General features: G+C 49.0%; 11 protein-coding genes across 11 annotated transcripts; 6 read left to right on the top strand and 5 right to left on the bottom strand.

Moving 5' to 3' along the window:
• Positions 1–723: 723 nt before the first annotated feature.
• On the bottom strand, positions 724–3,815 carry TRV_02357 (uncharacterized protein; the record flags this gene model as incomplete). Its single annotated transcript, XM_003023461.1, has 3 exons — positions 724–1,700; positions 1,814–3,012; positions 3,208–3,815. The coding sequence occupies 3 exons, from the start codon at positions 3,813–3,815 to the stop codon at positions 724–726; spliced, it is 2,784 nt and encodes a 927-aa protein (XP_003023507.1).
• A 1,393-nt stretch (positions 3,816–5,208) lies between these two features.
• Positions 5,209–6,643, bottom strand: TRV_02356 (uncharacterized protein; the record flags this gene model as incomplete). Its single annotated transcript, XM_003023460.1, has 2 exons — positions 5,209–5,558; positions 5,632–6,643. The coding sequence occupies 2 exons, from the start codon at positions 6,641–6,643 to the stop codon at positions 5,209–5,211; spliced, it is 1,362 nt and encodes a 453-aa protein (XP_003023506.1).
• Positions 6,644–7,278: 635 nt separating this feature from the next.
• TRV_02355 (uncharacterized protein) lies at positions 7,279–8,813 on the top strand (the record flags this gene model as incomplete). The annotated part of the gene is made up of 2 exons (XM_003023459.1): positions 7,279–7,851; positions 7,914–8,813. 2 exons carry the CDS (start codon positions 7,279–7,281, stop codon positions 8,811–8,813), a joined length of 1,473 nt encoding a protein of 490 aa, XP_003023505.1.
• A 433-nt stretch (positions 8,814–9,246) lies between these two features.
• On the bottom strand, positions 9,247–10,651 carry TRV_02354 (cytochrome P450 oxidoreductase, putative; the record flags this gene model as incomplete). The annotated part of the gene is made up of 2 exons (XM_003023458.1): positions 9,247–10,177; positions 10,203–10,651. 2 exons carry the CDS (start codon positions 10,649–10,651, stop codon positions 9,247–9,249), a joined length of 1,380 nt encoding a protein of 459 aa, XP_003023504.1.
• Positions 10,652–11,535: 884 nt separating this feature from the next.
• Positions 11,536–12,741, top strand: TRV_02353 (uncharacterized protein; the record flags this gene model as incomplete). The annotated part of the gene is given in 3 exon segments (XM_003023457.1): positions 11,536–11,723; positions 11,774–12,095; positions 12,115–12,741. 3 exon segments carry the CDS (start codon positions 11,536–11,538, stop codon positions 12,739–12,741), a joined length of 1,137 nt encoding a protein of 378 aa, XP_003023503.1.
• Positions 12,742–14,005: 1,264 nt separating this feature from the next.
• Positions 14,006–14,809, top strand: TRV_02352 (uncharacterized protein; the record flags this gene model as incomplete). Its single annotated transcript, XM_003023456.1, has 2 exons — positions 14,006–14,217; positions 14,281–14,809. 2 exons carry the CDS (start codon positions 14,006–14,008, stop codon positions 14,807–14,809), a joined length of 741 nt encoding a protein of 246 aa, XP_003023502.1.
• A 980-nt stretch (positions 14,810–15,789) lies between these two features.
• Positions 15,790–16,533, top strand: TRV_02351 (uncharacterized protein; the record flags this gene model as incomplete). Its single annotated transcript, XM_003023455.1, has 2 exons — positions 15,790–16,148; positions 16,290–16,533. The coding sequence occupies 2 exons, from the start codon at positions 15,790–15,792 to the stop codon at positions 16,531–16,533; spliced, it is 603 nt and encodes a 200-aa protein (XP_003023501.1).
• A 3,671-nt stretch (positions 16,534–20,204) lies between these two features.
• TRV_02350 (uncharacterized protein) lies at positions 20,205–20,471 on the top strand (the record flags this gene model as incomplete). Its single annotated transcript, XM_003023454.1, has 1 exon — positions 20,205–20,471. The coding sequence occupies one exon, from the start codon at positions 20,205–20,207 to the stop codon at positions 20,469–20,471; it is 267 nt and encodes an 88-aa protein (XP_003023500.1).
• A 3,627-nt stretch (positions 20,472–24,098) lies between these two features.
• TRV_02349 (uncharacterized protein) lies at positions 24,099–25,681 on the bottom strand (the record flags this gene model as incomplete). Its single annotated transcript, XM_003023453.1, has 2 exons — positions 24,099–25,472; positions 25,625–25,681. The coding sequence occupies 2 exons, from the start codon at positions 25,679–25,681 to the stop codon at positions 24,099–24,101; spliced, it is 1,431 nt and encodes a 476-aa protein (XP_003023499.1).
• Positions 25,682–25,860: 179 nt separating this feature from the next.
• TRV_02348 (uncharacterized protein) lies at positions 25,861–26,470 on the top strand (the record flags this gene model as incomplete). The annotated part of the gene is made up of 2 exons (XM_003023452.1): positions 25,861–26,022; positions 26,150–26,470. The coding sequence occupies 2 exons, from the start codon at positions 25,861–25,863 to the stop codon at positions 26,468–26,470; spliced, it is 483 nt and encodes a 160-aa protein (XP_003023498.1).
• Positions 26,471–26,747: 277 nt separating this feature from the next.
• On the bottom strand, positions 26,748–27,323 carry TRV_02347 (uncharacterized protein; the record flags this gene model as incomplete). Its single annotated transcript, XM_003023451.1, has 1 exon — positions 26,748–27,323. A coding segment is annotated over one exon (576 nt), but the record flags the coding sequence as incomplete, so codon positions are not given.
• Between the last annotated feature and the right edge of the window lie 347 nt (positions 27,324–27,670).

The raw sequence follows: 27,670 nt of genomic DNA, 5'->3' as shown, positions 1-27,670 counted from the left end.
GGGTGTCCGATTGTCCTTTTTCCATTTTATTTTTATTTTATTTTTATTTTTTTTCCCTTCGTTCCTTGTTTTCTTTTCTATCGTTCAATTAGTCGGCGACACTCGAGGCGCTCGACAGACACTTATCACAAAACACTAGGCAGACAATACTCGTCAATGGAGTATACGTAAGTAACACCATAGCACATGCGAGTATAAACAATCAAGACATAATCATATAGTGAGAAGGCAACAGAAAGGGAAAACAGAGGGTGGCAATATCGTTATTGTGTTCGTGTATACCTTTGATATGTGCTTTAGTTCATCCACAACATTCAGGCAGGTATATCGATCACAATGCAAACAGTAAACAAGGGATGGGGAGCTTATTTATTTATTTTTTTCGGGAGAAGATCATCAGTGATCATGTAATGTGATATAATATGACTGAAAAGAACTGAAGCAGAAGTTGGAGGGAGCCAATTAAAAAATATAGTTATTCAACTGAACATCGAAAAACATCAATTCTGACACTGACAGCACATCGGATAGATAGATGAGTAAGACACGTATTGTGCGGCGCTACTGTGGCGCCTGTGTGTGTGTGTGTGTCTGCGCCTGCGCTTGTGTAGCTAGTAATATAGCGGGCAAGAGGGGAGAGGTTGGTGATCCATTGCCATGTTTATCGGTTTTGCCTGTAAATCGACTTCGATTGTGTCGTTGCGGATACATATGATTCCCTTTTCAATAAGCAACAGTGTTTCTTCTGCTGCGATGTGAGTCTACCAGCTTTCTCCGGACAGCCTCACTGCCAAGGTACGTGCTCGCCTGTCTCTTTCTGGTGGGAGTGCGAGGATTCGAGCGTTTGAAGGCACTTGCAGGCTGAGATGGAGAATTTGCAGGTAAAAACTCCCTGTGATGGGGGAGACGGATCAGTGCCTGGTATCTATTATGATTGCGGCGGAAGGCAGTGACAATGCCGCGATCAAGGTGGTTGAGAAGTCGTTCAGCACTGCTGGCCTGTGTAGGGGTCTCGTCGTTGTCTGTTGCAGTACCAGAAGGACGTCTAGGTGTTGGTGTCTGACAACCAATAGTAGATGTAGCAGCTGGGGAAGTTGGTTCGTCCGAGTCATCCCTTTCATCGTCAGACGAATCATCGCTGAAGTTGATGAAGTCATCGACGTTAAGCATAGCTTCGCTGTCATCCTCGTCTTCATCGAAACTAGCATCCATCAAGTAGCCGTTGGTAGGATAGAATGCCTCCGGAGGGCCCGTGACCTGGCCTACCGAGTCATTTCCCAGTGCACTCATCATAAGGTTGGCATTGGAGCTTAACATAGGGCTCATGTCGGTGTGACGAGGAGATACCAGTGCATCGGTATCACTGTCGTCGACATTGTGCATCGTACTAGTACGAGGCGAGTTGTTGGCAGTGTTAGCCAGGCTACCGGCAGCTGATTCGAGCCACTCATGGCGGGAAGATGCATATGGAGGTATAAGAATCAGCTGTCTGCCGTTGGGAGCAACGACAGCAACTGGTTTGTGTGGATCAGCAATGAAGGTTCCTCTCAGAGGTCCTCGCTGAGGAACACAAGAGTCAGCCTTGTTTTCCTCATCCCCGGAGAGTGAGGCACTCGACTCTCTGCGGAGAAGGGACCTTGGATGAGTGATGGTAGCCAGGGGAAGGTAATCCTCCTCATCAGTGGTTTCACCATCATCAGCTGCAGAGAGGAACAGGCGAGAGTCAGTATATGAGAAAAAAGAAATATTTTAGAAAAAGAAACGACAAAAAATAATGTGATCTGCTTCGTGGAAGAAGCAACAAGGAACCTACATTCATAGCCACTCGAGCTTCCCATCGAGTTATCGGACTCCTCCACATGATAGATGTTATCAGGCAAGTCACAGAAGTCACTGTTGACAAACAGATCAAGGGAACTTTGTGATCGCCCAGGAGTGGAATCCGTCTCGATCATGCGTCGTAGATCAGGGTCAAGTTGATCCTGATGTAAAAAGTCGGGAAATAGCTCATCTTCATCACTAGATTTATCAGAGTCGGACGAGTCATCCGTCTCAAAGTGAACTCGTCGTTGAACAGGTGTCTCAGCCGCCTCGCTGGTCATTCCTGCATCAACGGCGTCACTGTGTCCTCCAGACTGTAGGAGAAGATGCTCATCATCGAAGAAAGAGCCAGCAGAGTAGAATGGACGGTGTTCAAGGTCATCCAACCCCGTCCATTCGTCCCCTCCGCTGACACTACCGGCCAGCCTGCTTAACGTAGACCTTTCATTTTCAGATTCCAGAATGATCTCCTCTTCGATTTTCTCCAGCATCAACTCTTCGTCTTCACCATCACTGACTTCATCAACACCCTGATAATCATCAGAGTCGTCGGAATCGTCGATATCACCGGGGCTAACAGAGCCAACAGAGCTGACCGAGACTGCATCTTCATTAACATCCTCGTCAGCAGCAGCATCCTGCTCACCCTTCAGCTTCCTGTCCTGCAACAAAGAAATCCCACCAGTACGCCCCGTCTTATGGCCAAGTCGTTTCTTGCCACCATAAGACGGGGCAAACGCTGCTGGGGTGGAATCTTCATCATCATCTTCACTCGAGTCCCCGCCATCTTCGTCGTCGTCGTCTTCGTTACCAGAATTCATATCTTCACTGGATGAATCATCACTCGAGATAGAAGGCGGCGCTCTGCGTTTGTTGTTTTTCTTCAGCCTAAGTTTGAGCTGCGACGAACGGGATTTTCCGCTAATGGTTTGGCGGCGCTGTTTTGAACGAGACATGGACGACGATGGCCGAGATGTCTTTACCCCGGAACGACCCATTGTCGATCTTTTGTCCTTGATCACCCTCCTTTTCTTTTGCGTTATCAATGTTGGAGGGAGGGAAAAATTTTCCCTTTTTGATCTCAAGATTTTTTTAAGGTTTGTTGTAGGTGGGAATTTGATCTTGTCGAAGGAGCCTCGATACACCTGTTTAAACAGCCAAAAGAGGATAGGAAAATATAGTATCGGGGTACTATATTCAGCCGTGTAGAGTAGGGGAGGTGACAACGGCTCGGAGGGGAGATATAGTAGAATGGTAGAAATGTGGTGGTGGAGGGGTCTTTTTTCTTAGAGAAGGCGAAAAACGGTCGAGGAAAAAAAAAAAAAAAGAGCTGCGTCTACAACGATAATAATAAATTGCAATCAAGAGGGGGCAATTCCGACGCACGAAGCAGAAGTCGTCGAAAGAGTTATCTTCAAATATCGTCGAGGTCGATTTGGTAGAATCTTTCTTCTTTCTTTTCTTGTTGTTTGAACTCGTTGGACTAATCTCGGGCTGGGGGGTCCCTTAGAGGGTACGATGCCCCCCCAGCAGGGAGAATTTAGAGCCCAGCGACCGCCATGTTGGCAAGAAGAGAAAAAGGGCAATCGACGATATTTGGTACGGGTGGTGGTCTCTGTGTCTGGTGAAGGGGTGCTTGTCTGCGAGGAACGACGCTGCTCTGGCTTGTCGTGAAGTTGGTGAAGTCGAAAGGTGAAAAGAAGAAAGAAAGTCGATGATGAAGAAAAAAAGAAAGGCAAAACGCAGGGACCACCCTCTCGATTCCTCTTTTGGTAAAGATCGGCACGACGAGGCGGTCGGCGACGGAGAAACGTAAGTCCGGCGTATTTTCTGCCGCTCGGAGAGTCTTGGCGTGGGCTTCCACTTTCGGAAAGCGGTGATTGGTCAGCCTCTTCCTCACCGTCTTTTACTGCCAGAAAACTTATTTGCACGTGACCCCTGTTTTGCCCCGTCGTTGGCTTTTTCTTTTTGATATTCAGCTCGACGTCATGCATCGAACGAGACGGAGCGCTAGTTAGTTAGTTAATATTACATTGTTACTCCGTACAGGCGATGGATTGACGGGTTTACATACATAGTTACTACAGAGTCGTCTCTTCTCTGATGGCCCCCTTTAACTACGGGGTACGAAAGACTTCCTTCTGATTTAGAAGACCGGTCAGCGAGATGGCATTTCATCTTGCAGGAGACTGACCAGGGGCCCTGCATCCTCAAGCATCAGATCCTGTCTGGGGAAGCTGGCGCGAGACATGTTACTCGTTCCGCCTGGTACCAGGGCCTCTTCACACGCATCAGTCGCTAGTCCAGATTGGTACATACGGACCACGCCAGGTTCGCCCACTCTGCACTCCGAACAGCATACATCACATTCCGTGCAGCCTTCCCCCCAGCTTCACGAGTGGGATGAGTCGATGGCAGTTTTCGTTTGCAGGGAAGAAAAAGGAAAGGAGCAAGAAAGAGGAGACTTCGTTTTCCGTCTTCCATGCACGACTCCAACCAGCGACGAAGGCTACCAAAATCCACTACTGTGATAAGTCCCACAGTACTCCGTATGACTGTATAAATACGGAGATGGAGTTGGAGATGGGGCCCTTTTTCTGCCTTTTCCGCCTTTTTTTCTTCCACTTCTACTCTTTCTAACCGCCCGTATTTTCACTCCCCGGTCTGAAAGTGGGATTGCAATTCCATCTGCTCCATGCATACGATACGTAAGTATGTTGTGGGAGACAAGAGGTATGTAACATGGGGCAAGGATTGTGACTGCAATGACGATAATGATGTGCATAATGTACTGGATCTTGCTGTTGAGATGTGAGATAAACAGCGCTAGCTAGCCATACATCGACAGCGCAGCGATTGCTCGTTTCTATCACCACGCAAATAGACGGAGTCATGATTACGTAGGAGAAGTCATATAGACGTCATAAACCGGCACTTAGTATTCGTTTTAACAACAGTGAATCGACTATCTCCAATTATATTATTAACTAAAAAATTGACAAAACTCTGGACTGGAACCGAAAGAAGCTAAACGAAACCGCACACACCCGACCTTGTCTCTATCATCTGTCTCATCTCAGAATCGAAGTATGCACGTACAGGCCTGCTGCAGGTAGCCGAGATTATTCCGCACATGCAGAAGATATAGAATGCTGTGCGCTATGCATAATTCCAGCTTTCCTCGCTCGCTTGCTAGGGAAGATGTTTCAACCTTTCCTCTCCTGACGTGTTCAACCGATGCGTTAAAAATAGTATTTACCTTGCTAACCCTTTCCACATCACAAATATACTTATTACCTCTAAACTGATCCCCTGATGTGGTATTTCCGCCTTCCATACTCTCAATGCCATTCCTTGCTCTGCATGGTTCAATTGGCTCCCGGAAGGCTATACCTTCACATTACCCTCTTCCTTCGTTTGACGTGGTTCCTTGTCTGTTGCAGCTCCTTCTGAGGTGGCAGTGGTCGGGGCTTCGATCTGCGTCGTTGCAGCCGGCACTTGACCCTCCACCTGCCTTGTGAGTTGGGCATCACTTTCGGTGTTTGCTACCGCCCCTGTGGCTGCTGCTGGTGCTCCCACGGCCGCAGGCGTCGTCGACGGCGACGCCTCGTCTGTGACATCGATCACCCTAGCTTCCTCACCTTCTGCTTTCTCACCTTCTCCGGCCATGCTAGCTTCTCTCGCAAGCCGCTCCTCACGGCCGCGCTTGTGGCAGTACCATAGAACCATAAGTAGAACTAGTTTTATTATTAGCATGGTTAGTTAAGTAAACCAGTAAAGTAGCGCAGGTCCACCGAGGTTGATACATACTGAACAGCCCCAGAGACCAGAGAACATTCATTCCAATCAAAGCAGGGAGCCTCGCACGTAAAAATGCAATGATAGACCGGAGCAATCCCGCGAGGGCTGCAGGCTTTCCGGCCAGCTCCTTCAGGTTGGGTACTTCAATGCCTATCTTCTTTGCCGTGCTGGTCGCCTTGTCTACATGCTGCATGTTGATACCACTCTTGCTCGCTCTAGCTGATGCTGCTGCAAGGATCTCTGGCGCAAACTTCTCCGTCATCTTGTTGGGCAGCTTTTCGACAAGCTTCTGAAGAAAACTAGGTAGCTTGGTATAACTCTTCTGTAGCTCCTGGTCGCCATTCGTGAGTAGCGACTCAAGGTCACGATACGCCGTTGGTACTCCGTTGACCAGGTCTTTGAACACTTGTTTGAACTGTTCTAGAAGCGCCTGTGTATCGCTACTAATCGAAAAGACGCGGTTGTTGACAGCTGCCAGGTTCAATTGCTCAAGAACTTTGGATAGATCTTGATCCTCCTTTCTCTCCTCCTCATTCTTTCCTTTACCGGCCCCTTCGCCGCTCGACTGGGTATCATCAGCCACTTTACCCTTCCCCTTGTCTACTTTCTCAGTTTCTCCCATCCACTTCCTATCTTTAAGCATCCCCCACAGGCTCTTGCGTGACTTGTGTCCTTTCTCCATCTTCTTTTGATCAGTGGAGACAGAAGACGCAGTGGTGGCGGTAGGCTCAGTATCAGGAGCATCGAGTTTCTCCTGCGAGCCTCTATCCTCAGCCAAACGCCTCAAGTCATCGTCCAACGGCTCATCAACAAGTTCCCTGCCTTGTTCATCTTTGGATCCTCCAGGTTTTTTGTCACCGCTATCACTTCCCGATATAGACGAAGAGGTTGCAACATGGTGTAGGAATGCCTCGTCCTCATCCGTCAGGACAGGACCATGTGTTTCTGTTGCTGGCGTTGGTGTCGACTCTGTTTTCGCCACTGGTTTCCTCCTAATCGATTTCATGTATTGCATTGCCATGGTGTCCTGCGGGTAATATAAACAGCAGGGCAAGAAGGTGATAGTAATAGAGTTGGATATGGATATGGGTATGGGTATCTAGTGAACTTATTGTGAATCTAACCAAAACACAGGGGTGAATAGAGTCGATTGCGCGGTGATGATCAGGACATGTCCTTCGTCAATAAAAAGATAGCTTGGAGTATTTAGAATGAACCTGCGAGGATGGCAGCGATAAAATATATGCCCTGTACTATTGTCCCCTTTGTCCTCCAACGTCGCTAGTCTTTGACCTTCAGTTGTTGATGTTGGTTTTGATGACGAAGACAAGTTTCGGAGAGGGGAGTGTTGCCAAGACAAACTGCGACTAAGCCGCTTTCGGTCGGTGCCAAGTATCAGAGCAACAACACTCCAGGTGGAAGAACACAAGGCAAAAGCCATCAATAGGAACAATGAAGAGCGCTAGACTATATAGTAGTCGGCTTCCTCCCGACTACTATGTCGAAGTAATTTGCTGTTCGCCAAATTACTATCTCTCTTGCAGCATACCTTCTCCTCAACTACATCGTCACTCTAGGTCTCTAGAACACCTTTTCTAGAATTTCCACCTTCTCTACTCTATCTCAAAACACCAGCCGTACCAACTGTCTGGTACAATGGCTCCTCGCAAGGCTAAACCCGCTCCCAAGAGTGTCCCACACAAGCGTGCTGGCCGAGGAGCTGTCCAAAAGACCAGGGCCCCAAAGAAAACCGAGTCATCTATTTCCAACACCATACCCAAGCAGAGGCTCAATGTTTACGTATTTGGCTCTGGCAGCAGTGCTGAGCTTGGTCTTGGCCCAAAAAATGCAATCGACGTCAAAAGACCACGTCTGAATACCAACCTCGATGCAGAAAAAGTTGGAGTCGTTGATATTGGCGCTGGAGGCATGCATGCAGCTGCTTTGACACACGATAACCACATCCTGACCTGGGGTGTCAATGACAACTGTGCCCTTGGACGCGAGACTGCCTGGGACGGCGGTTTAAAAGATATGGCCGACGATGACGAATCTTTTGCAAGTGATGAGGTTGAACTCAACCCACGAGAGGCCATTCCCACAGCCATTCAAGCCATTCCACGTGAGAAGTTTCCAGAAGACACCAAATTTTGCCAAGTAGCTGCAGGTGACAGTGCTACTTTTGCTCTGACTGAGGATGGATTTGTTTATGGATGGGGCTCATTTGTGGTATGTTATATTCGTTTTTTCCTCCTATTATGTCAAGCTACTTCTAACACGTTTTCTGCTAGACTACCGAGGGAGAACGTGGATGGTGGAACGGAGAGCTTATCAAAATGCAATTGGACCCAGTCATGATACCTGGCCTCGAGAAAATCATTCAAATCAGTGCTGGCAACAACTTCTGCCTTGCTCTTGATCACAAGGGCAGAGTATTCTCCTGGGGTCGTCCCGAGCAAGACCAGCTGGGCCGCCATATTAGAGTTGATCGCCGCAAGACTGCTGGTAACAAGAACGCGTCCATTGACAAATTACGCAACGACATTGGCCTTATTCCTGGCCTCGTCGCTTTACCAAAAAGCAAAAGAATTATCTCCATCCATGCAGGCAGCGATCATTCCTTCGCCATCGACACCAACGGAGATACTTGGACCTGGGGCCTGAATAATTTTGGACAAACTGCCGTTAACGTGGGAGCTGGAAAAGGTGGCAGCACCATTGTTCGACCACAGAAGGCAACAATGCTTATTGGTCAAAAGATGAAGATGATTCAAGGCGGACGTCATCATTCCATTGGTATCACCCAAGACGGCCAGTGTCTTGTCTGGGGTCGCATGGACGGCGCTCAAATGGGTATTGACCACAGCACACTCCACCTTGATGACCCACAGATTGTTATCTCCGAACGTGGAAAGCCGCGTATCCTCCTTGAGCCCACTCCACTTCCCATTCCAAACTGCGCCTTTGCTGCTGCAGGGTCCGATCACAATGTTCTTATCACTTCTGAAGGAAAGGCGTATACGTGGGGTATCAACGCAACTTACCAATGTGGCCAAGGGCCTGACACGGACGACATCCAAGTCGCAACCAAGATTGACAATCCTTCTCTCCGTGAGAAGGTGTTCTCCTGGGCCGGAGCAGGCGGCCAATATTCAATTCTTGCTTCGATGCATGTACATGAGTCTACTTGATAAGTTCACAAACCACAGCGATGGTTGATTTAACACTCCAAAACTGTTTAATAGAAAAAAATACAAGAATGTTTTAATATAAATGGGGTCTACTTACTACTAGGAGGAAGGAGGAAATGAATGAAAGATATAAGAAAGAAAACTAAACGAGAAGAATGTAAGGAGTAATGTAGTTTTTTTCCTGTATCCTGGGTCGAAGAGGAGAAATACAAAGACCCACTAAATAAGCTAGTTACAGGCACAGAACTTAAAATTGACGTATGCCAAGAATAGCAACTCTCTGTCCCTGCCAAGGCCGCGGTTCAAAGTGTGAATAAGAAGTTGTCGCTCAGAGCGGAGTGAAGGCAAGAAGCAGATCAATGGTAATTACAGCCTCAGTTTGAGTAAAACGTGTCTATCATCAAGATTTATCTTCCACAACTTTATAATACCATTACCCAGTAACTAATTTAAATCTTCCGTGTTCTGCGGAAGGCCTAAACTCCCATTTCAATGCATCCTGATTATCCCTTTCGGAGAGTCTAACCAGGAACTTTTCCTTGGGTGGAGGAATCGATGCTGCTATCACCTCTCTATTTATCGAAGGATGTTGCCAGGTACCCTCGACAGGCGTAATATCATATCGTACCAAAAACATAGCAACCGCAGGTAGAATCTCTCCACTTGCAAAATGTCTTCCTGGGCACATGTGGGGAGATGTACCCCAAGACATGTAACCCTTCGATCTCAGACGACCAACTTTCTCTTTGTCACAGTCAATAAATCGGTAAGGGTTAAAATTTGCTGAATCCAAGCCCCAGGTAGATTCCTCAAGGTTGAGAAACGGTGCCGGGAGCTGTAGCATTGAACCCTTTTTGAGCAGATACTGGTTATTTATCTCAATATCCTCAAGAACAGTACGAATCGTGGCGCTGCTGGACCGTAGGCGTAGCACTTCCTGGAAGGTGGAAAGGAGAAGGGTACATTTGTTTCGTATGTCTGCGACATCGAGGGTATGAACAGTGTTACCCTCCGGGTTTATGGAAACATGTACTGCATTATCCCAGACCTCTTGTCTAAGTTTCAACAAGAGCTCAGGGCGAGAGAAAATTTCAAAGGTGGTCCAGAACAGGGTTGGAACGGTATTCGAGAGAACACCAACGCACAAGGTAACTTCCATGCGTGAAATGTTTTCAATAGTAGCGCCTGCTTCGTGCTGAATTTTCCATCTCGCGAGAGATAACTCCGAGGCCTCCCATTGTCCGTTTGCTTCGTAGAACTTCAAAAATTCTTTCACCAGTCTTTCTCGTGCCTTGAAAGGCTTCTGCGCTGTGAATTGAGGCAAAATATTGATATATAACATGAGCAAGTTCGTTTCATACTCCCTATATAATCTGTCAACACATTTACATCGAGCCAATCCACGAATATATCAATTGGTGGAAGTACCAAAATGTATCCTGCATTTCCTTAGACCGTAAAGGATTTTTAGCTCCCCAAACCGCCTCGCTACTGGCAGTTGTTATTGCATCCCGGCACCATGCATATAGATCAATGGGATCTTCAGTTGCAGTCGACAATTCCTCCATGGATGTCTGGAGGAACGATATCATGGTATCGTTCATTTTATCAAGGCCGCTGCCTGAAATAGCGGTAGCCATGACGTGCACCATCGCCGAACTGAGGCTTCCACCACCTTTAATAGGTTCCTGGAGGAGCTTCAGTCCATCGCCTTTGACCCCAGCGAGCCAATCTCCGACTTCATTCAGGAAAGGTTCAAATGAGACAAACTTTGCAGAACGTTGGATTGTTGAGACTAAAGCAGCAGAAGTAACCACATATAACTTCTTGTTCAGCATGCTCATGCTGAAGATAGGCGACGGCACGTCTCTGCATTTCCACAGTCAACTAACCACACTGGTCACGCTTTTCAATACTTGCCCAACATTGAGGGATTTGCTTGCCTGAGAGTCGTGTAGTAGCCAAGCCCGTGACGGACCATACCAATGACATGGCCAACCAGCGGGATCGACGGCGGGAGCAGCTTCGGTTCGCGGGGATCATACTTCGGACTGAGATATCCAAGGAGAAAATGACAGAGTGTACCAAAAGCGGCCACGATCAGCCAGACCTGTGCTCCCATCGTGTCTGCTTACGGAAAAGAAGAATCAAGCAAAACTGATCACGCGTGGGAAAGGATGCATATCGCGCTCTGCGGCCTGCAACCAGCTCCTATAATTTGAAAGCCGTGTTATTCGGGTAAGGTTGTTATTTGTGTACTCTGGCCCCGGAGTTTCTCTTTGGCGCCGAAACTATACGAAAACGAAAGTTAGAGTTTCGACCAGTGAACCCCGTGATCCTCCTCCGCGAATTACCAAGCGCGCCTTTTAGTGATTGGCTGCCCAGAAGTCACAACCAACTGCTCGAACAGCGTTGCTGAGGTAAAGCCGGCCGACGTTCCTTAGTCAAGATGCGTACCCCGATAAATTTCCTGGCGGCAGCGGGCTGACTAGTCGCTGGACGGATCTCGGAGACGAAGACGCTGGAGTGGCGTGGCGGGCTCGGAAATTCAGGCCCTGTCATGACGTGAGGCTTGGGGTCTCGCATTGATCTCTGGCACAGCGGCAAGGTCCCCTGTCCCCCAGTCCCCCATAGTGGGACGAATTCATATATATAGGATGTTGAGATACCCCGAGATTCTATCCTTTGCCACGGACAAGATATCTCAGAAACCACCGAGAAGATGGCTGATCACTTTGCCCCTGCGGTTGACCCGATGCATGGGAGGTCGGCAGAAGAGCGCAATGCTTTCCTAGCTATGCTGAAGAAAAGCAATGAATCGCATCGCGAGATTACGGACAAATATGTCGGCTTCTGGGATGAAAAGGAGCGCGGGGAGAGAAAGGATAATTACATGTCACTAGTGAACAGGTAAGTAGCCTTATAGTCTCTCTGATATTGCGACGCTAACGAGAAGATAGCTACTACGACCTCGCAACTGATTTTTACGAAGAAGCATGGGCGCAATCATTTCATTTCTGCCGCTTTGGTATTCGCGAGCCCTTCCTCCAGGCTCTGGCAAGACACGAACACTATCTTGCGTTTCGGATGGGCATTCAACGAGGCATGAAGGTCCTTGACGTGGGGTGTGGGGTTGGTGGCCCGGCAAGGGAGATATCTACCTTCACCGGCTGCAAGGTTGTTGGTGTGAATAACAACGGTTATCAGATCCAACGGGCCACAGCACATGCAAAGAAGGAAGGCCGAAGTGAAGACGTCTCCTTTGTCAAAAGTGACTTCATGGTGAGTCTTATTGTGGCAGTCACCAGCTATATATACCTCATTTCCTAACTATTGCGGAACGAAGGAGATGGATTTCCCCGACGACTCCTTTGACGCTGTGTACGTCATTGAAGCAACAGTTCATGCGCCATCCCTACAAGGGGTATATGAGCAGATCTACCGCGTTCTGAAGCCTGGTGGAACATTTGGCGTGTATGAATGGGTAATGACGGACAAGTATGACGATTCAGATCCATCGCACCGTGCCATAAAATTAGGGATTGAGCGTGGAAACGGAATCGCCACCATGATGCCTCGGAAGCATGCCATGGAAGCCATACAGGCGGCTGGATTCGTCCTCGAACATGAGGAGGATATAGCTGACAAAGGGGACATAATCCCCTGGTACGCACCACTTGCCGGAGAACTACAGGCTCGCAGCTTGTGGGATCTATTCAGTGCTCTTCGAGTGACCAAATTCGGTCGAGCGTCGGTCAGTACATTGCTAAGAGTCCTCGAAGCTGCCAAGCTAGCGCCATCAGGTACTGCGCAGACGGCCGACGAGCTGTCATTGGGTGCAGACAACCTTGTTGCTGGTGGTAGGGCTGGGCTTTTTACATCAATGTATCTTATGATTGCAAAGAAACCAGCGGCCCCATCAGCCTAGGAAATAAATAATAAATAATCCGGAATATAAAAATGAGACATCAAAAGTACCGATAAAATCGCGCCATTTCCTGTGTTATAGGGATAAACTCCAGCCTCGGAGATCTGTATGTCTTCAGAAGCAACGCGGCATCTACCACTGAGCATATCGGGATTCGCTGATGGTGCCGGTAATACCTCACTTGCCCGGTTCCAGGGGGTAGACAGGGTATCCAACGGGTCAACTTTTGCGCAAGGCAAGTCGTAAGCATGTACGTAACTATGCCCGAGTCCGATCAGAATAACTTCTTAGTTTCCCGGCACAGTGTACATCAAGCCCGTAGAATAGTTTTTGTGCCACATGCGTTCGGCCTTCCGGACGCGCCTCGGGAAGCATGCCTTCTGAGCACAGTGACTAACAGGTATCTAAAGCTGGCGTGGTCGGAGTCATGAACATCACTTAATTCCATTTGTGATCCAGCGGCAAAGAGCACGAAGATCCCAGCCCATCGAACGTGAATGTAACACGGCCAAGATAGCCCTGACGCCTCGTGAGCCTTTGTGGTATAGTATTCCAATCCCATAAGTGCTGGGATCCAAGGTACTAATTATTATTGAAGAAATTAGGATTTCGCCAGATACTAAAATTAAAACATCGCGATTGGCCATTACGTAAGTGCTTATTCAGTCTGAGTCAGAACAGCATCACATGACCGGTCGTAATCGATATCAACTTCGCTCTTCGTCTCTTCGTCTCTTCTCTTCTTTTCTTCTCTTTACACCACGCTTCGCAGGACCGGTCAAGATTCCGCATCGAGACAGCACTTGCGTGTCATCTCATGCGCAAAGCCTATTCAAGGATCCGCGTTCTTTTGCTGACGTCCTCGCGTTCTCCTTCACCGGGGCTTCTCAGGGACACAGCAGAGGAAGGCTGTTCTTGGATACAGCTTTCCAAGGCTCCCATGCGACGTGCGTGATACTGCAAAGCGTCAAACTTCTTTTCCTTTATAATCCCCATCAATACGCTCATTATATATGTCCGCGAGGTTCTTCGGCCGCTCGTTTTTCGACCCTCGCTACTCGCTGGTTGTCCTTGTTACCTTAGGATAACTCCAGTTCTTCGTTAGGATTCCCACTGACAGCCATGTTCAAACGATCTTTTTCCTCAAAAGACCGGGCGGGCAAGTCTGTTAAGCCTGCGAAGAAGACATACCGCGAGAACTTGAGAACTAAACTGCAGGAGAGTCTGGATAGTCCGCCGATTGGGAGGTTAGTCAAACCCCACCATGCTACATTTTATCAGACTGTTTGCGCATATGACCGACATTAATTATATGGCTAGCACCCTTACGAGCCCTATCATCACGCTGGTGGTAGGCAGAGAAAGTCGCCTGTTCGCTGCCCATGAAGACATCCTTTCTATTTCGCCTTTCTTTTCGTCTGCCATTAGGGAGCAAGTTTCCGATGGTGATATGAAACAGATCGCCCTGCCTGATGAGTGAGTCACTCGTAATTGTCGCCAGTCACCTGCTTACACATGTACCTAATGTGTGTTGCCCAGAGAACCCGAGATATTGTCCTGCGTCCTCGAATTCTTGTACAAGGGGGACTACTACCCACGCTTGATGCATAACAAGCGTCGCAACTCCTGGCTACTCGAGGATGCGCAGGATCTTTCTAAAACCGGTGGCCGTGGGTCTTGCGAAGCGACAATCTTCCACTCTGGTGTGAACGACTATCTCCTACGAGACACAGTCATCTACTGCGCTGCTGAGAAGTACGGCTTGGACGAGCTGAAGCGCCTTTCACTGCGCAAGCAGGGCCTTCAAGCTGGTATCCCAGTCGATGTTATCCTTCGATCGGCGCGGTATACGTACGACCATACGCCAGACTCCGAGTCACGACTCCGCGCTCACTTCCTAGCTCTGATAATCCGAAGTCGAAAGACTTTCAAGAGGAGTGGAACCATGCAGATGGAGATGGAGAGCGGCGGCAAATTGTTTTTCGATTTGTTCGTGGCGATGTGCAACCACATTGATGATGTCGTGGAGCTCAGGTACGTCTTCCAATTTCCTGACTGTCAAGGCTAATCTGTTCCAATTTTTTTTCATCTCGTAACTATCAAATTCAGGCTTTATGCTTTTATGAGATTCCTTTTATCTCTTTAATAATTACTCACCTAGCTTATTTACTTACAAACAAACAGCAACAGCCGATCTCCTAAAGTCATTTGAAATGGCCTATAGGTTGCATACTAAACGAACTTATCGTATCGACCTGCTCGGTCGGTCAAGAATCGAAGCAAGAAGAAATTGAACCAACTCCTCCCTAAACCAAATTGTGCAACATGATAATGAAGGAGAATGAAGTACCGTGCCGAGCCAATTTTTATCTTGTTTTTTATTCATCTAGCTCTCTTCTCCTTGGATTGACTGATCTATTGAAAACAGTGAAAAAAATACTCCAAACACTACTTTGCTTCTCTCGAGATTGGCCGCAAGCACTTTATTTGGCTTAGGAAGAGAGGGCTGGACTCTCCCTTTGTTCGAACAGACTGCGTCTTCCTTCGACAATAGGACCAAGACCTGCTCTCTCTCTGTTCAAATATTCTCGTCTTTTAGCTATTTCTTTACCCAAATTGCAGCGCACCGCATCCAAACTAATACATGAGACTGACAATTTCCCGTGAAATCCCCCGTTTCTTTGGTCCTTTTCTCCTGTATCTTATGTATTTACACCTCCACTTTTACCATTATTCTGTCGTGGTTCACCCACTATAGCTGGAAATTGAGACATTCGGCCATCTCATCTTCTTTCCTCCTTGTAGTTGCATGTAGCTTCGCTTTGTAGATGTTCACTGATTAGTGTTTTCAAAAGTAAGCAAACGCCAAGCCAAGAGCTTCACTCCAACTGAACAGATAAGCCGCAACATCCTTCAACTCCAGCGTCAAACCAGCAAGCAGCTCGACAGCTCGGCACCACGAATAACAATGAGCTGTGCCTGATAGCTGGGACAAAAAGAATTGCTATTCCATTTGATTAATACCCGTATCGAGAGGACGCCGCCATCATGTTCGCCGAACTCGCCCCCTACCTCTCCAACCCTCGCCAGACGCTAGCTCAGCTCCTCAACTTTGCCCTCGTCCTCTCCACGGCTTTCATGGGATGGAAGGCCCTATCCGTATACACGAACTCGTCTTCTCCCATTGTTGTGGTGTTATCAGGAAGCATGGAGCCAGCCTTCCAGCGCGGTGACCTACTGTTTCTATGGAACAATAGTCCGCGCGCAGAAGTTGGGGAGATCGTGGTGTATAATGTGCAGGGGAAGGATATTCCAATCGTTCATCGAGTTATTAAGGCATTCGGAACAGGAGATGGAGGGAAGAAGAGCCAACGAAGGCTGGAGAGGGAGGCGGATAAACGCAGTGGGTGAGTTATCTACCATATCTGGAGCGGGAGGTGATGACGATATTGAGCGGGAGATATTTACGGTCTGAAGATCATATGAACGGCGATTGAAGGAAGTACGCGTGTCATATTATCGAATAACTGCTGATGATTCACGTATAGACCCGGCCTATCCTCACCTGTCTCCCATCAGATGCTCACAAAAGGCGACAACAACATCGCAGATGACACCGAACTCTACGCACAGGGCCAAGACTATCTTGACCGCAAACTCGATATTGTAGGTAGCGTGCGAGGATACATTCCAGCCGTTGGATACGTGACGATCATGTTGGCAGAAAACCCATGGATGAAGACGGTCTTGCTTGGAATCATGGGCGTAATGGTGATGTTACAACGGGAATAGAAACCGGCACAATCAACAAAGAATCGTCCATATTCAATGACAAAAATATAATATTTTGGGTTTCCTCTCTCTTTTTTTTTAACTTTGCATTTCTGATTTCCTCGTTTGACGTGGGTGTTGGTATGCGCCCGATGCATGCAGCGAGTGCTTTGCCCTAGGGGTTGCATGTGCGTCAATCATATCATGACAGGGCGCGACAAGTTGGTTCATGGTTTAATTTGATCCCCTTCTTACAACTCTATATTTGGAACCCAACCAGGCCACGGTGTTTTTCACATCATTGGACAGCTGCACATCTTGTTGACAGTGTCTCAAGGCAGACAAATTCAGAATACCCAATCACTGTGGATTCAACTAGAGTATGGTTGCTGGGAAATTGCCGTATCCTCAACCAATGTACTCTGGGCTGCGAGAGACTCCAGAATCAATCAGATGGTTGAAACAACGGCCTCTGAGGGGGGGGGGGGGCGAAAGCGCACTTCTATACCTATTATCAGCCCGGCGGCGATTTATATTGCCTTGCGTATAGGTTGGCTATCAGATATGATTGACCAGCTCCGATATGATCCTAGCTGAAGTTTGTTGATTATGCTTCGCCTGTGGTATCAAGTACATCCTGCATATACCCATTATTGTAGCATTATCTTAGCCAAGGATCGGTATATGAGGCCATGATGCGCTGCCGCCATAAATGGTATCCAAGGAAACTGTCCAAGTATTGGCTTGAACAAGTTAGCTAGATGCATCTCAAGTATCAAGGAAATGTTCTACGCCTGGTATATGTGGCGTTCCGCAGTTGAAAGGTATCTTCATGTATATTCGGACTTGATTGGTAGCACTGTTTTCCTCCGACCCGTCTTTGTAGGCGGTTTGATGGAATTATCTCAAGAAAATAACATATTCTAGATGATCCTGTCGCTTAGGTTATACACAAATAGTTTAACCTCAACGACTCATTCATAGTCCACGACCCTTGCATCTCAGGTCAGTGTCATCAATTGTGTCAGCTAGTCTACTAGCTCAGCTGATATAGAACCTACCAGGTCGCTGGACAACAAGTTCCGCGTGTGATATTGGTCTAGTCACTGGAATAATTGTTCCGTACTCAAAATTGGACCTCCCGGGAGTAAAGGTCGATCAATCTAGGTGAATCCGCCACAGTCAGATGAGACGGCATTACGCGCATTCTCGCGTCAAGGGATGCAAGATGTGGTGTGACTGATGGGCGGTCAATCAAGATGGAAGATGCATGGAAGGCAGACTCGAGCCATTCAGAGTACAGACATCCAGAGCAAATGGACCCAGACACCTGTACCGGATAAACTCGTCACCGCCCATTCTCGTCACACGTCTGCCGACCAGCCCTTGAGCCTATGAGCCAACAGAATGCGATCGTGATAGAGTCCAGGCACAAGCCAGCCAAACAACCCGGAGCATATTGGCCGGATATTCACAGTCGTTGGTTAGGAAACATCCATGTCCATGCCGAGAATCCACACCAGCTCAGCCTCAATCAAAATGCCACAAAGAATGCAAATAAAGACGTCTCAAGGTCAAGATGAGACAAATGCATGTGCGACGAACAGGCGGACTACCCATCCAGGCTCACCGGAAAGTTCACCGAGTCACCGAGCAGCCGACGGATATTGGTTGGTGACTGCTAGCTATATGATCGTCTTGCTTTATATGATCTACTTGATCAACGTCAGCAGTATACCATCCATCCTGCCACTGTTTACGTATCTATATTCAGAGGGGTGCTTGGAGGGGCACGTTGAGTAAACACACACAGCGAGACAGGAATTTTTCTTCATCCCGCCAGAGTGGATCTCCTGTTTTCCTTGATTATCCTATTCCTGGACTAGTAAGTGATTTAACGGGTGGCGATGATCGTAACCCTTGAGCTCAAACCCGAGCTTCGAAGACGCAGGGCCTTCCCGACACTAGAAAACCGAAAAGTGGCTAAGACGGCACGTCCTGGTTCCTGCATCCCTCGAAGGAGCAAGCAGTAGGAGAGAAAAAGTGGTGTGAAAATTTAAGCAGGAATGTGGCTGGGATGTTGGGTATCAATAATCGTTGACAGGGATAACGGCAACTCGGCCAGGCCAGACGTTGAACTGTAACCTGCGAACCTGGTGATGGAAAAACATGCACGCACAGACGGGCATGAGTGGGCACACCAGGCAACGAAAACCTCAACCCATGTCGCTTCCTTGCAAGGTGAAGTCTGGCCACCATCCACCAGGCTGAAGATCCGAAAATCATATCCATCCAGCATTGCGCGTTAACTTTTTCCAACTACCTTGGACGAAAGATTCGAGCATGCCTCGTGGAATCGTGGACAGATGAATGGATACGGCGTATATCGATCCATCCCCTTCATCTATTATTCTCAAATTGTATTTCGGGTACTGTTCCATAGTTGGCCCAGAGAAACGGGAATCGCTTGCACAAGGTGCCTCCCATCCGGATAATTCGATGAATAATGGACTCCGATACATCTCACGTCTAAATGAAACCTAGCAATAATAACACTCAGCGCCCTACGCACTACACGTGCATGGCTAGCCGTACTCCGAGACCAAGCTTGGTACTCCGTCCTCTGTAGGCTTCGCGCAAATGTGTGCCAGGACCTTAGCAGGCGGACGGGAAGCTCCGGTGAGCCCAGCCATCATCTGTGCACAGGGCACACTGAGCCGGTGCTGGCGCTGGTTCATCCCAGCCTAGACGCCCGGCGCCAGCTGAGGCAGGGAAGATTCGAAGTGGATGACGTCCAGGGTGCAGACGCTGCAGGTCAGGCTGCAAAAATTGCGCAGTCTTTTTTTATCGCGACGGCCCGATGCCTGTTCTTGCATGCCATTGGCTATGCCAAACGATCCGCTCGCGCGTCTAGAAGCCCTCGGCGGGAATTGCGAGCCAGGCAGGCGTGTAAAATTTTTGGGAAAAATTTTTCGCTGGAGGGGCCGTGGAAAAGTCTCTGTTTCCCGAAGCTATTTTTACATGGTCTGATGCGATGGTCTGACTGTTCCCGCGACGCCTTTCGCACTGTACGAGACCGATGACACAGAGCACCGCACGCTCAGCCGAGTCATCGCAGCCGCGGGCCCGTATTCGTAGGCATCAACACGCGGGTTGCAAAGCAGCAAAAGGCGAAAGAAGTCGAAGTTGAGGTCGACGAAAAAGCGACGGAAAGTGACGTCACGGGGTGTCATTAGTCAGATGGACTGACTAATCCAGGCACAGACCCGCAGGGGATCGGACCCGCTTTTTTAAGTTTTATACAGGGAAGGATTTACAAAGCAAGAAAGAAGTAGACAGAAGATGCTGGCGGATGGCGACGACGAAAGGGTCGAGGGGGGGGGCCAGGGCGGGTTGCGGCCATGCCCACGGTGCCGTCGTGGGCCCACGGGTAACTAGAAACTTCCTACAGGCACCGAAAGTGGTCGACGGGACGGCTATAAGAAGGAGCTCCATCCCTCGAGTTTTCGTCCTTCCCATCATCATCAGCATCCACAACAATCAGACATCCACACAACGCAACAGCAAGACAACAATCAATCAACGATCTACTTGTCATCCACTCGAGTCTATACTCAACAGCAACAACAAACAACCTAATCATACCTACTTCTACAAACACCACCTCAACCAAACAATTCAAAACAATCACAATGGCCTCAAACGCTACCGACTTCGCCATCCACTACGCCTCCTTCGAGCTTCCTCACATGAAGCGCGACTCCATGAACGCCTTCTCGGCTGCCTCTTCCCGCTTCCACACTCCTCGCACTTCTCTTGACAATGGAAAGCGCACTATGCCATCTACCCCGGCCTTGTCCCGCTCTAACTCCAAGACCCGCATTGGCAGCCCCAAGTCCTACGACTCTAAGGAGCGCAAGGCTGCCCATGCCGAAGCCACTTACCTTGCTCTCCGATAAGTGGTTCATTCAATCAACCTACCAAACAAACCGACATCTTCAGTCATTAAAAGTGCTTTTCTGGGATTCTTGGGTTATCAGCGAGCGGACGAATTGGATGTGACATGGAAACGGAAAAAAATCTTCTGGAGTTCAACGGGCTTTTTTTTCTCTTAACGATATATGATACCTCGTTTAATGGGATGGAAATGAATGGATATATTAATCTCTTACTTAATTCTGGGATAATTTGTTCTGAAACTGGCAGTGCTTGTGAAGAGCAGTTCTTCTACTTACATAAAACTAAAAATAGTATCAATACAATTAATTACCCTGTTCACTCACTGTCTACACGCGAGTCTATAAAATTAAGATATAACCAATAAAATAGCGCAAACCTGTATGTTTTGCCGAGTAGAATAGGATAGTTGTCCGATCTACCTTTGAAAGAGTACACGTGGAGATTTGTTCAAGGAGCACCTTTCCCGCTTACCATCGCAAAATGTGTTGTCGTAACTGATCCATATCTAGTCACGTCTACCTGACTGTATGAAGTGCTCGTGGCATTGAGCCCTATAACTGTACCTTTCAACTTTTCCCAAGAACCGTCCTTCTAGAGTCGAGTGTCTCGAGAAAACTATTCCTTTTGAGAGCATCTGGCCAGTTCTATATGTAAATATTTGCTGACACTGTTGTCTCTTTCTAAAATCTAGTCAGCATACTCGTCTACCAACAGAATAAAAATATTCAGCCCCATTAATCTGTACGCACTTCCAAGACGAAGACGAATTGTTGAGCCTCTCTGCGTGTGTCTATAATAAGCATCAGCGGCCCGGCCCGCTTTGAACTTAAATGGCGTCATAGCCATTGCTTGGCGTTCATACCAGTGGTTTCGATTCACATCTACAAGTCGGAGAAAAAGACTTCGGCGGGGAGTACATCTATCGTCATATCAAGCCCAGTGGAGGATGAGGGTAGAGGAACAAAATGGGTGGATCGGAAGTGATGTTGGCGGCTAGGAGGGTCAGGAGACAGTCAATTTCCTCAACCTTTTGCACTTCACGAAATCCATACTTTGACAACTGGATGTCACCCACTCTTTTGCGACTCCATATGCGTTCTACATCTTCAGACAGGCCACTACATCCTAGAGTACCCTTGAATACCCTTTAACTTGGCATTTCTTCTCCTCGGATCACCGGGTAGCACCTGATTATCAAGTGGGTATGGGCTGATAAATAAGACAACCGCTGTAGAGTTGTTTCGTTGCTGGTGCTGGGAGCCTCCATTCGTTTGCGCATCTAAATTTCTGCAGGAATTTCTCGGCAGGCTCCGACAAGAACTAACAAGGATCAAGCAATAGCATGACGTCAAGACGGGACGCCTTGACCGATCCAACCCGGCTGGGTTTGAAAGCGCTCGAATGGGCCAGTCGTTGGTGAGTCATGCCATCGTATCACATTTAAGGGCAGGAGTATTACGACGTTGCTTGTAGGAGCTACAAAACATACTCTGCCCACTGTGATATCAAACAGAGTACCGTAACACAACGAGTTTCTTGCGATGCAAACAAGTTCGTGTAATATGCCCAGCTATAGAAGCACGCGGGTTATGCCAGCCATCTGAGGCTGGACTAATTAATACCAAGGGACCCTGCGGACAAGCCCCGGGACCTTTATATTCGCGACAAATACAAATGTCCTATATTTCTAGAGGCTTCTCCAAAAACTAGAGGTGCCTGTGCTTCGTAGAGAAAGGCGTTCAATAACTATGGTAATTTACTAGTTACTATGGGGTCGGAGGTTCACAGGGCAACGTACTCTTCACGGATACAACAAGTAGTATCCAATATCGCTACTCGAAGCCTCCAATGAAGAGCCTGGATCTCTTTCGTAGGTCGTCAAAGAAAAATAGCCCCGGCCAGTCTGGTCAATCTGGTATTCTCCAGGATGACTAAATGACTAAAAGGGGCAGATCAGCCTCACCCGACTTTTCGCGGAAGCCAAAGTCAACTTTCGCCTCAAAAGCTCAACACACCAAGCGACCCGCGAGTCGAATCTCCAGCGCCTTTGCCGTCGCATACGCTAGTCCAGCCAGCAGTACAGCAGCCTGGAGCCTGGCAGCCGTTCCCACTGGCTGAAATAAATATCCTTGTCTCACCCGCTAGTTAACTAGCTGGTTATCCAACAGTTTCAACTGACTACCCCGCGAGCCCTTGCCTGCTGCTGCCTAGCATCCAACATCAAGCGCCGGCATATAAAAGGGCAGTGATTCCTCGCCGAGTCGTTTGTCTGGCCTGTTCGATACACATCCAGGCGAAATTTTGGAACTCGTGCGTTCGGCTACTCGATATTCGGAGACGGCGTCATGGCGAGTCAGAAGCGCATTTCAAAGGTACCTTATGGCCCATATTGTGTAGTGCATCTATCTAGTAGCCATGGGCTAACCAATGACCATGGGGGTTGTAATAGGAACTCAACGAGCTTCTAAGCTCACCTCCAGACGGCGTCACAGTCGCTCTGGCAGATGACTCGGACCTATACAAATGGAGCGTCGAGATGAAAGGCCCCGAGGGCTCACCGTACCAAGTGCGTCACCGTCACATTCTCGGTCCAGCCAGACTGCTAATGATATTATCTACAACTGTAGGGCGGAATATTCGAGATCAGACTCACGCTACCAACAGACTATCCCTTTAAGCCGCCGACTGTCTCCTTCGCTACGAAAATATACCATCCCAACGTCTCCAATGACGACAAGGGAACGATGTGTCTCGGTATGCTAAAGTCAGATGAATGGAAGCCGTCGTCGAAGTTATATGCCGTGCTGGAGTTTGCGAGACAGCTTCTTGTGGAGCCGATGCCGGATGATGCAGTGGAAGGGAGGATCGCAGAGCAATATAGTAACGATCGGAAACAGTACGAGAAGATCGCGAGGGATTGGACGAGGAAGTATGCCTCGGGGAATGGAGGGGAAGGGAAATAGATGTGCGTGAAGGCAACAGGGAGAGGGCCGGGGTAGATGTATAGACGAAGAGATGGTGTTTTAGAACATGACTATCATGACGCATGTTTTTCTTTTCTTTTCTTTTAATCCTGGACGATTGATTGGCATTGTTTCGACTTCTATAGCTACTTGGATGCGTGTTATGGATGCAGATAAAATGCATTACTCTTTTGTATTGATGGGTAAGAAACCGCTTCGCCTAGTCTTTGAAATATGCGTGGTACACAAGAAGTATATGCCGGACATAACAAGGTATCTCAAGAATGCCATCTCAGTCGGATATGATCTTCTATCTTTCATGCAAAAATGGCGAATGAGGAGGTTGGGAAATAAATGCGTCTTGTAAATAACACAAAACCAGAAGGAAAACGCTACATGGTTAGTATCAGGCCAAAATGGACAAATCAGCATCAACTCCGATCAATGAACCGTCGGGATAAAAAAAGGAAAAAAGGAGAAAAACCAGCAAGGTGGTAGAAGGGCAGCTGATGGAACCCCGACTTCGATGGAACATGGTACAAATATACACGAAAAAAAAAAAAGGAAATAGAAAAAGGAAGTAATCTGCTGTGCCTCTGTGTCACACGAAAGGGGATGTAACATGAGACAGCATCAGTAGTCCGTAGCAAAAGTGACGACATCTCAATCCCTGCGAGTAGTGGGCAGGATGGATTTCTCGCCATTCGGCATTGAATTCAGCGAGTCAAAGGGCCACTGGTTCCGGCAGAGCGATTTGGCGAATGACTCGAGACCGGCGGTTGCGTAGCCAAAGTATGGCTCGACGAAGCGATTCCAGAGAGAGCATACGAAGAGCAGGATGGCGAAGAAGACGGGCAGCAAGCATACGATGATCAGGTCGCCTGGCTGGGGCACGACTTGGCCGTCGGTCCCATCTGCGAGTTTGCCTGGCTTGGTGATGCCGAGGAGATAGTTGGGTCCAAAGACAAGCCATACGAGGACGGTACGCATGAGCATGCCGTGGAGGAGGTAGAGGGCGAAACTGAGGCTTCCGATCCAGTGCAGCCATTTGTGCGAGAGGAAGTGGCGCATTTGAGGAGAGTACATGACGGCGAAGCAGAGGAGCTGTGCGCCGATGTTAGGCCAGGCCCGGCCCATGGCGGCGTTTTTGGGGAAGATGATGCGGCCGAGCTCTTCGAGCTGGCGGGACCATTGGGCCTGGTCGGCGAAGCGGTCGGGAAAGGAGCAGAGGTAGAGGCCTAATGCGACGACGAGGTAAGGGATGACAGTTGTCGCTTTGGACTTCCTTGGTGCCGGGAGGTAGGTCAGTTCAGCGAGGATCATGCCGGCGAATACATTTGGTCGAACAATGGCTAAACATTCGGTTAGTGTTCTGCATATGTCCATAAAGATGTAAAAATGGGTGGGGATAAACGTACTGTCGCCGGCAATCCAGCCCCAGGCATAGAGGATGGAGAGAGCGATAAGTCTAAAGGCCGGGGTGGCACTGGCGGTTGCAAGGAGAACCATGTAGATGAAGAACGAGCCCTTGAACAGATGCGCCAGCGCCCACTGCGGCTGGTCGTACCTGTTTTCTCCCACGATCCAGACGGCAATCATCTCCCAGGCCACGCTCTTGATGCCGTCTAGTATGGTCGGACTCGGGGCCGCGGCGGTAGTCATGGTCCAGTAGGCATCCGAGCTCCTGGCAAGGCCGTAGAGGCCGAGATTGCACAGAGAGAAGGAGACCAGCGTTGCCGCAGTGGCCGGGAGCATGAGCCGGCCCGTTCGTCTGAATGCGCCAACCGAGAGAGTAGAGAGGGCGTCCTGGTGGCAGCCGGAGCGGATCAGCTGGATTGTCTTGAGGGAGTTGACGAAGCCCAGGAGGACGAGGAAGACGGAGACGGCAGCGTTTCCCTGGCCGATGAGGCGCAGGTAAGGGTTCTGGAACAGCCTCCGGGGCCCGTCGGTCGATATGGAGGGCGGCATGACGCTGCGAGCAAAGCAGAGGGTGACATGGCTGGCAACGACGAAGAGAGCAGCGATTCCTCGGAGGCCCTATTAAGTTGACGATGTCGAGACGGGGTCAGCAAAAATTCAGTGGCCGGTGGAGTCGCAAGGTCTAGTCAATCAATATCGCATCTCCGATCTGATTCTGATATTGATAACTTTTCTCTGGGGGTAGGGAGGGCGGTTGATATTGCACGTACATCAGCCCATCGGGTGTCGATAAACGGCTTTGCCAAAGGTCCTGCCTTGGAGGCCATCGCTGCGAGAAGTAGATAGGAAAGGTAGAAAAAAACAAGGCCCAAGAAGAAGAAGCAAGGTCTATATATTAATGCAGGTCTAGCAGGGTCGTGGAGAGGGAAGAAGCGGTATTCTCCCCTGGGCGTTGAAAAGGGGGCATATAAAAAAAAAAGGGAAGCGAGAGGCTGAACTCGCAAGAATGAATGATTGCAGTTCGACCGAGGAGAAGGGGGGCAAAAATGCAAGCGAAGGGAAAGGAGAAGAAGGAGAAGAAGAAGAAGAAGCCTCGTGCAAGCGAGGAGAGGGAGAGGCGGAGGAAAAGAAAAGAAAAGCCCTAGAAGGCTGGCCGGCGATTCTGCTTGTCTGCGAACCGGGTCCCTGGAGGATGATTCCGATCGTCCTAAGTATAAATATATAGAGTCGAAGAAGTCGAGAGGGAAAAATGTCTATCTGTGACGCTGGGTCGCATGTGAAGCCCAGTAGGACAGATAGAAGCTTGCTGGAAGAACAGTCCTTGGTCACTGGTACATGGCTGGCAGCCCGGTGGATGTGCCTGGGCCCGGAGTACCAGCGTACCAGACACTCTGGCACTCTGTACGGAGTACATCAGACCAAGATACTCTGTACATCGCGGTGGCAGCCATGATGATGATGGCCAACAACAGGCACAACGGGTGAAACAGCCCTCCTCTTGTGCTGAGCCGGTGGAGCATGCTAAGCGGATCCGTCGAGGAGCCATTGTCCAAGGAGAAGAGGAGGAAGACGAAGAGGGAGTCTCTTTGCCTTCCACAAGCGCAGAGGGTGCGTGAATCGTGAAACCGCTTGTCCAGCAGACAGCAGACAGCACTGCAGCGGCCATCCAGTTCCCGCGGCATCATATTACGAGCGACAGCTCAGTAGATGGGTGCATACGTAGGCCTCGTCGTCGGGGAGCTGGGGTAGATGCCAATCCTTCCCTTCGCTGGCCTCCTGGATCACCATCGAGCCGTCCTTAGTCAGAGATGTGTCCCAGGTCGAGTCCATACCGAGAGAGAGAGAGAGAGACAGAGATGTACTCTGTAGACGAGCATCATCATCATGAATCTCTCACGATATAGTCTGGGATGGGAGATCGTGGCGAGAGAACAGGCGTTGATATTGGGTTCCGGCGGGCCAAGGGTTGAAACCAGGGGGTTGGCAGCCTCCAGCAGAGTCGACTCTCTCTCTCTGTGGTCTCTGGTTCGGCGATTTCAGGGCCGTGGCAGTGGCTGTAACATATTTAAGCTCTTCCTTTGCTGCTCGAGCTGTATCAAACGCTGCCGTCGTCGTTGTGAGGCTGCAGACTGCCATTATCAAATTTGTTATAATGCATACTCCGTACTCCGTATTTGGTAGGCCTCCGTATGCACCGTACGTGAGCCTGCATGGTCTGAAGACAGCTAATATCAACCCTGCAGCCGCTCGCTCGCAGCATGGTGTGTCTCCTAGTCTTATCATGGCCTTCTTCATCGTGGTGTCTATGATGTCTATGATGTCTCCTGGTCTGACTTGAGGTTGAGAACGGGAGCCATCTCGGGCTGCAGCCAGCACCGCCGTGTACGACAGGGCGTAAAGCACGGAGTAACCAGCCTGTCTTGCTCCCTGCCGGCCGCCTGTAACATCCCCGTGTAGCCTCTGCGTCTTCTTTATGCACGATCCCATGCTCTCTGTCTCTGTGCGAGTGTATGTGATATGCCAACCCCCCCGTACATCTCTACCTGTTGGCGACCAGCATCTTCGTCTGAGGACAGGCAGCCAGCGTAAAGACGGCCCTCCTGCATAATCACAAGCGTCTCATCCATGGCTTGTTACTTAATGGCCGCGGGGAGATGTTCTGTTGGCTCTACATCAAAGAACCAGCAGCCACTGCCCCAGACGCCGCAGCAACACCGTAGACGGCCTTGTTCCCCCATCTCCATCTCCATCTCTCTCTCTCACACTCACTCACTCTCTCTCTCTCTCTCTGCATGTACTCCGTATATATATATAGC

The sequence above is a fragment of the Trichophyton verrucosum genome (genome assembly GCF_000151505.1).
Source record: "Trichophyton verrucosum HKI 0517 chromosome Unknown contig00206_1.f1.exp, whole genome shotgun sequence".
NCBI lineage: Eukaryota > Fungi > Ascomycota > Eurotiomycetes > Onygenales > Arthrodermataceae > Trichophyton > Trichophyton verrucosum.
The sequence above is the reverse complement of the archived record's forward strand: the minus strand, read 5'-3'. Positions and strand labels throughout refer to the sequence as shown.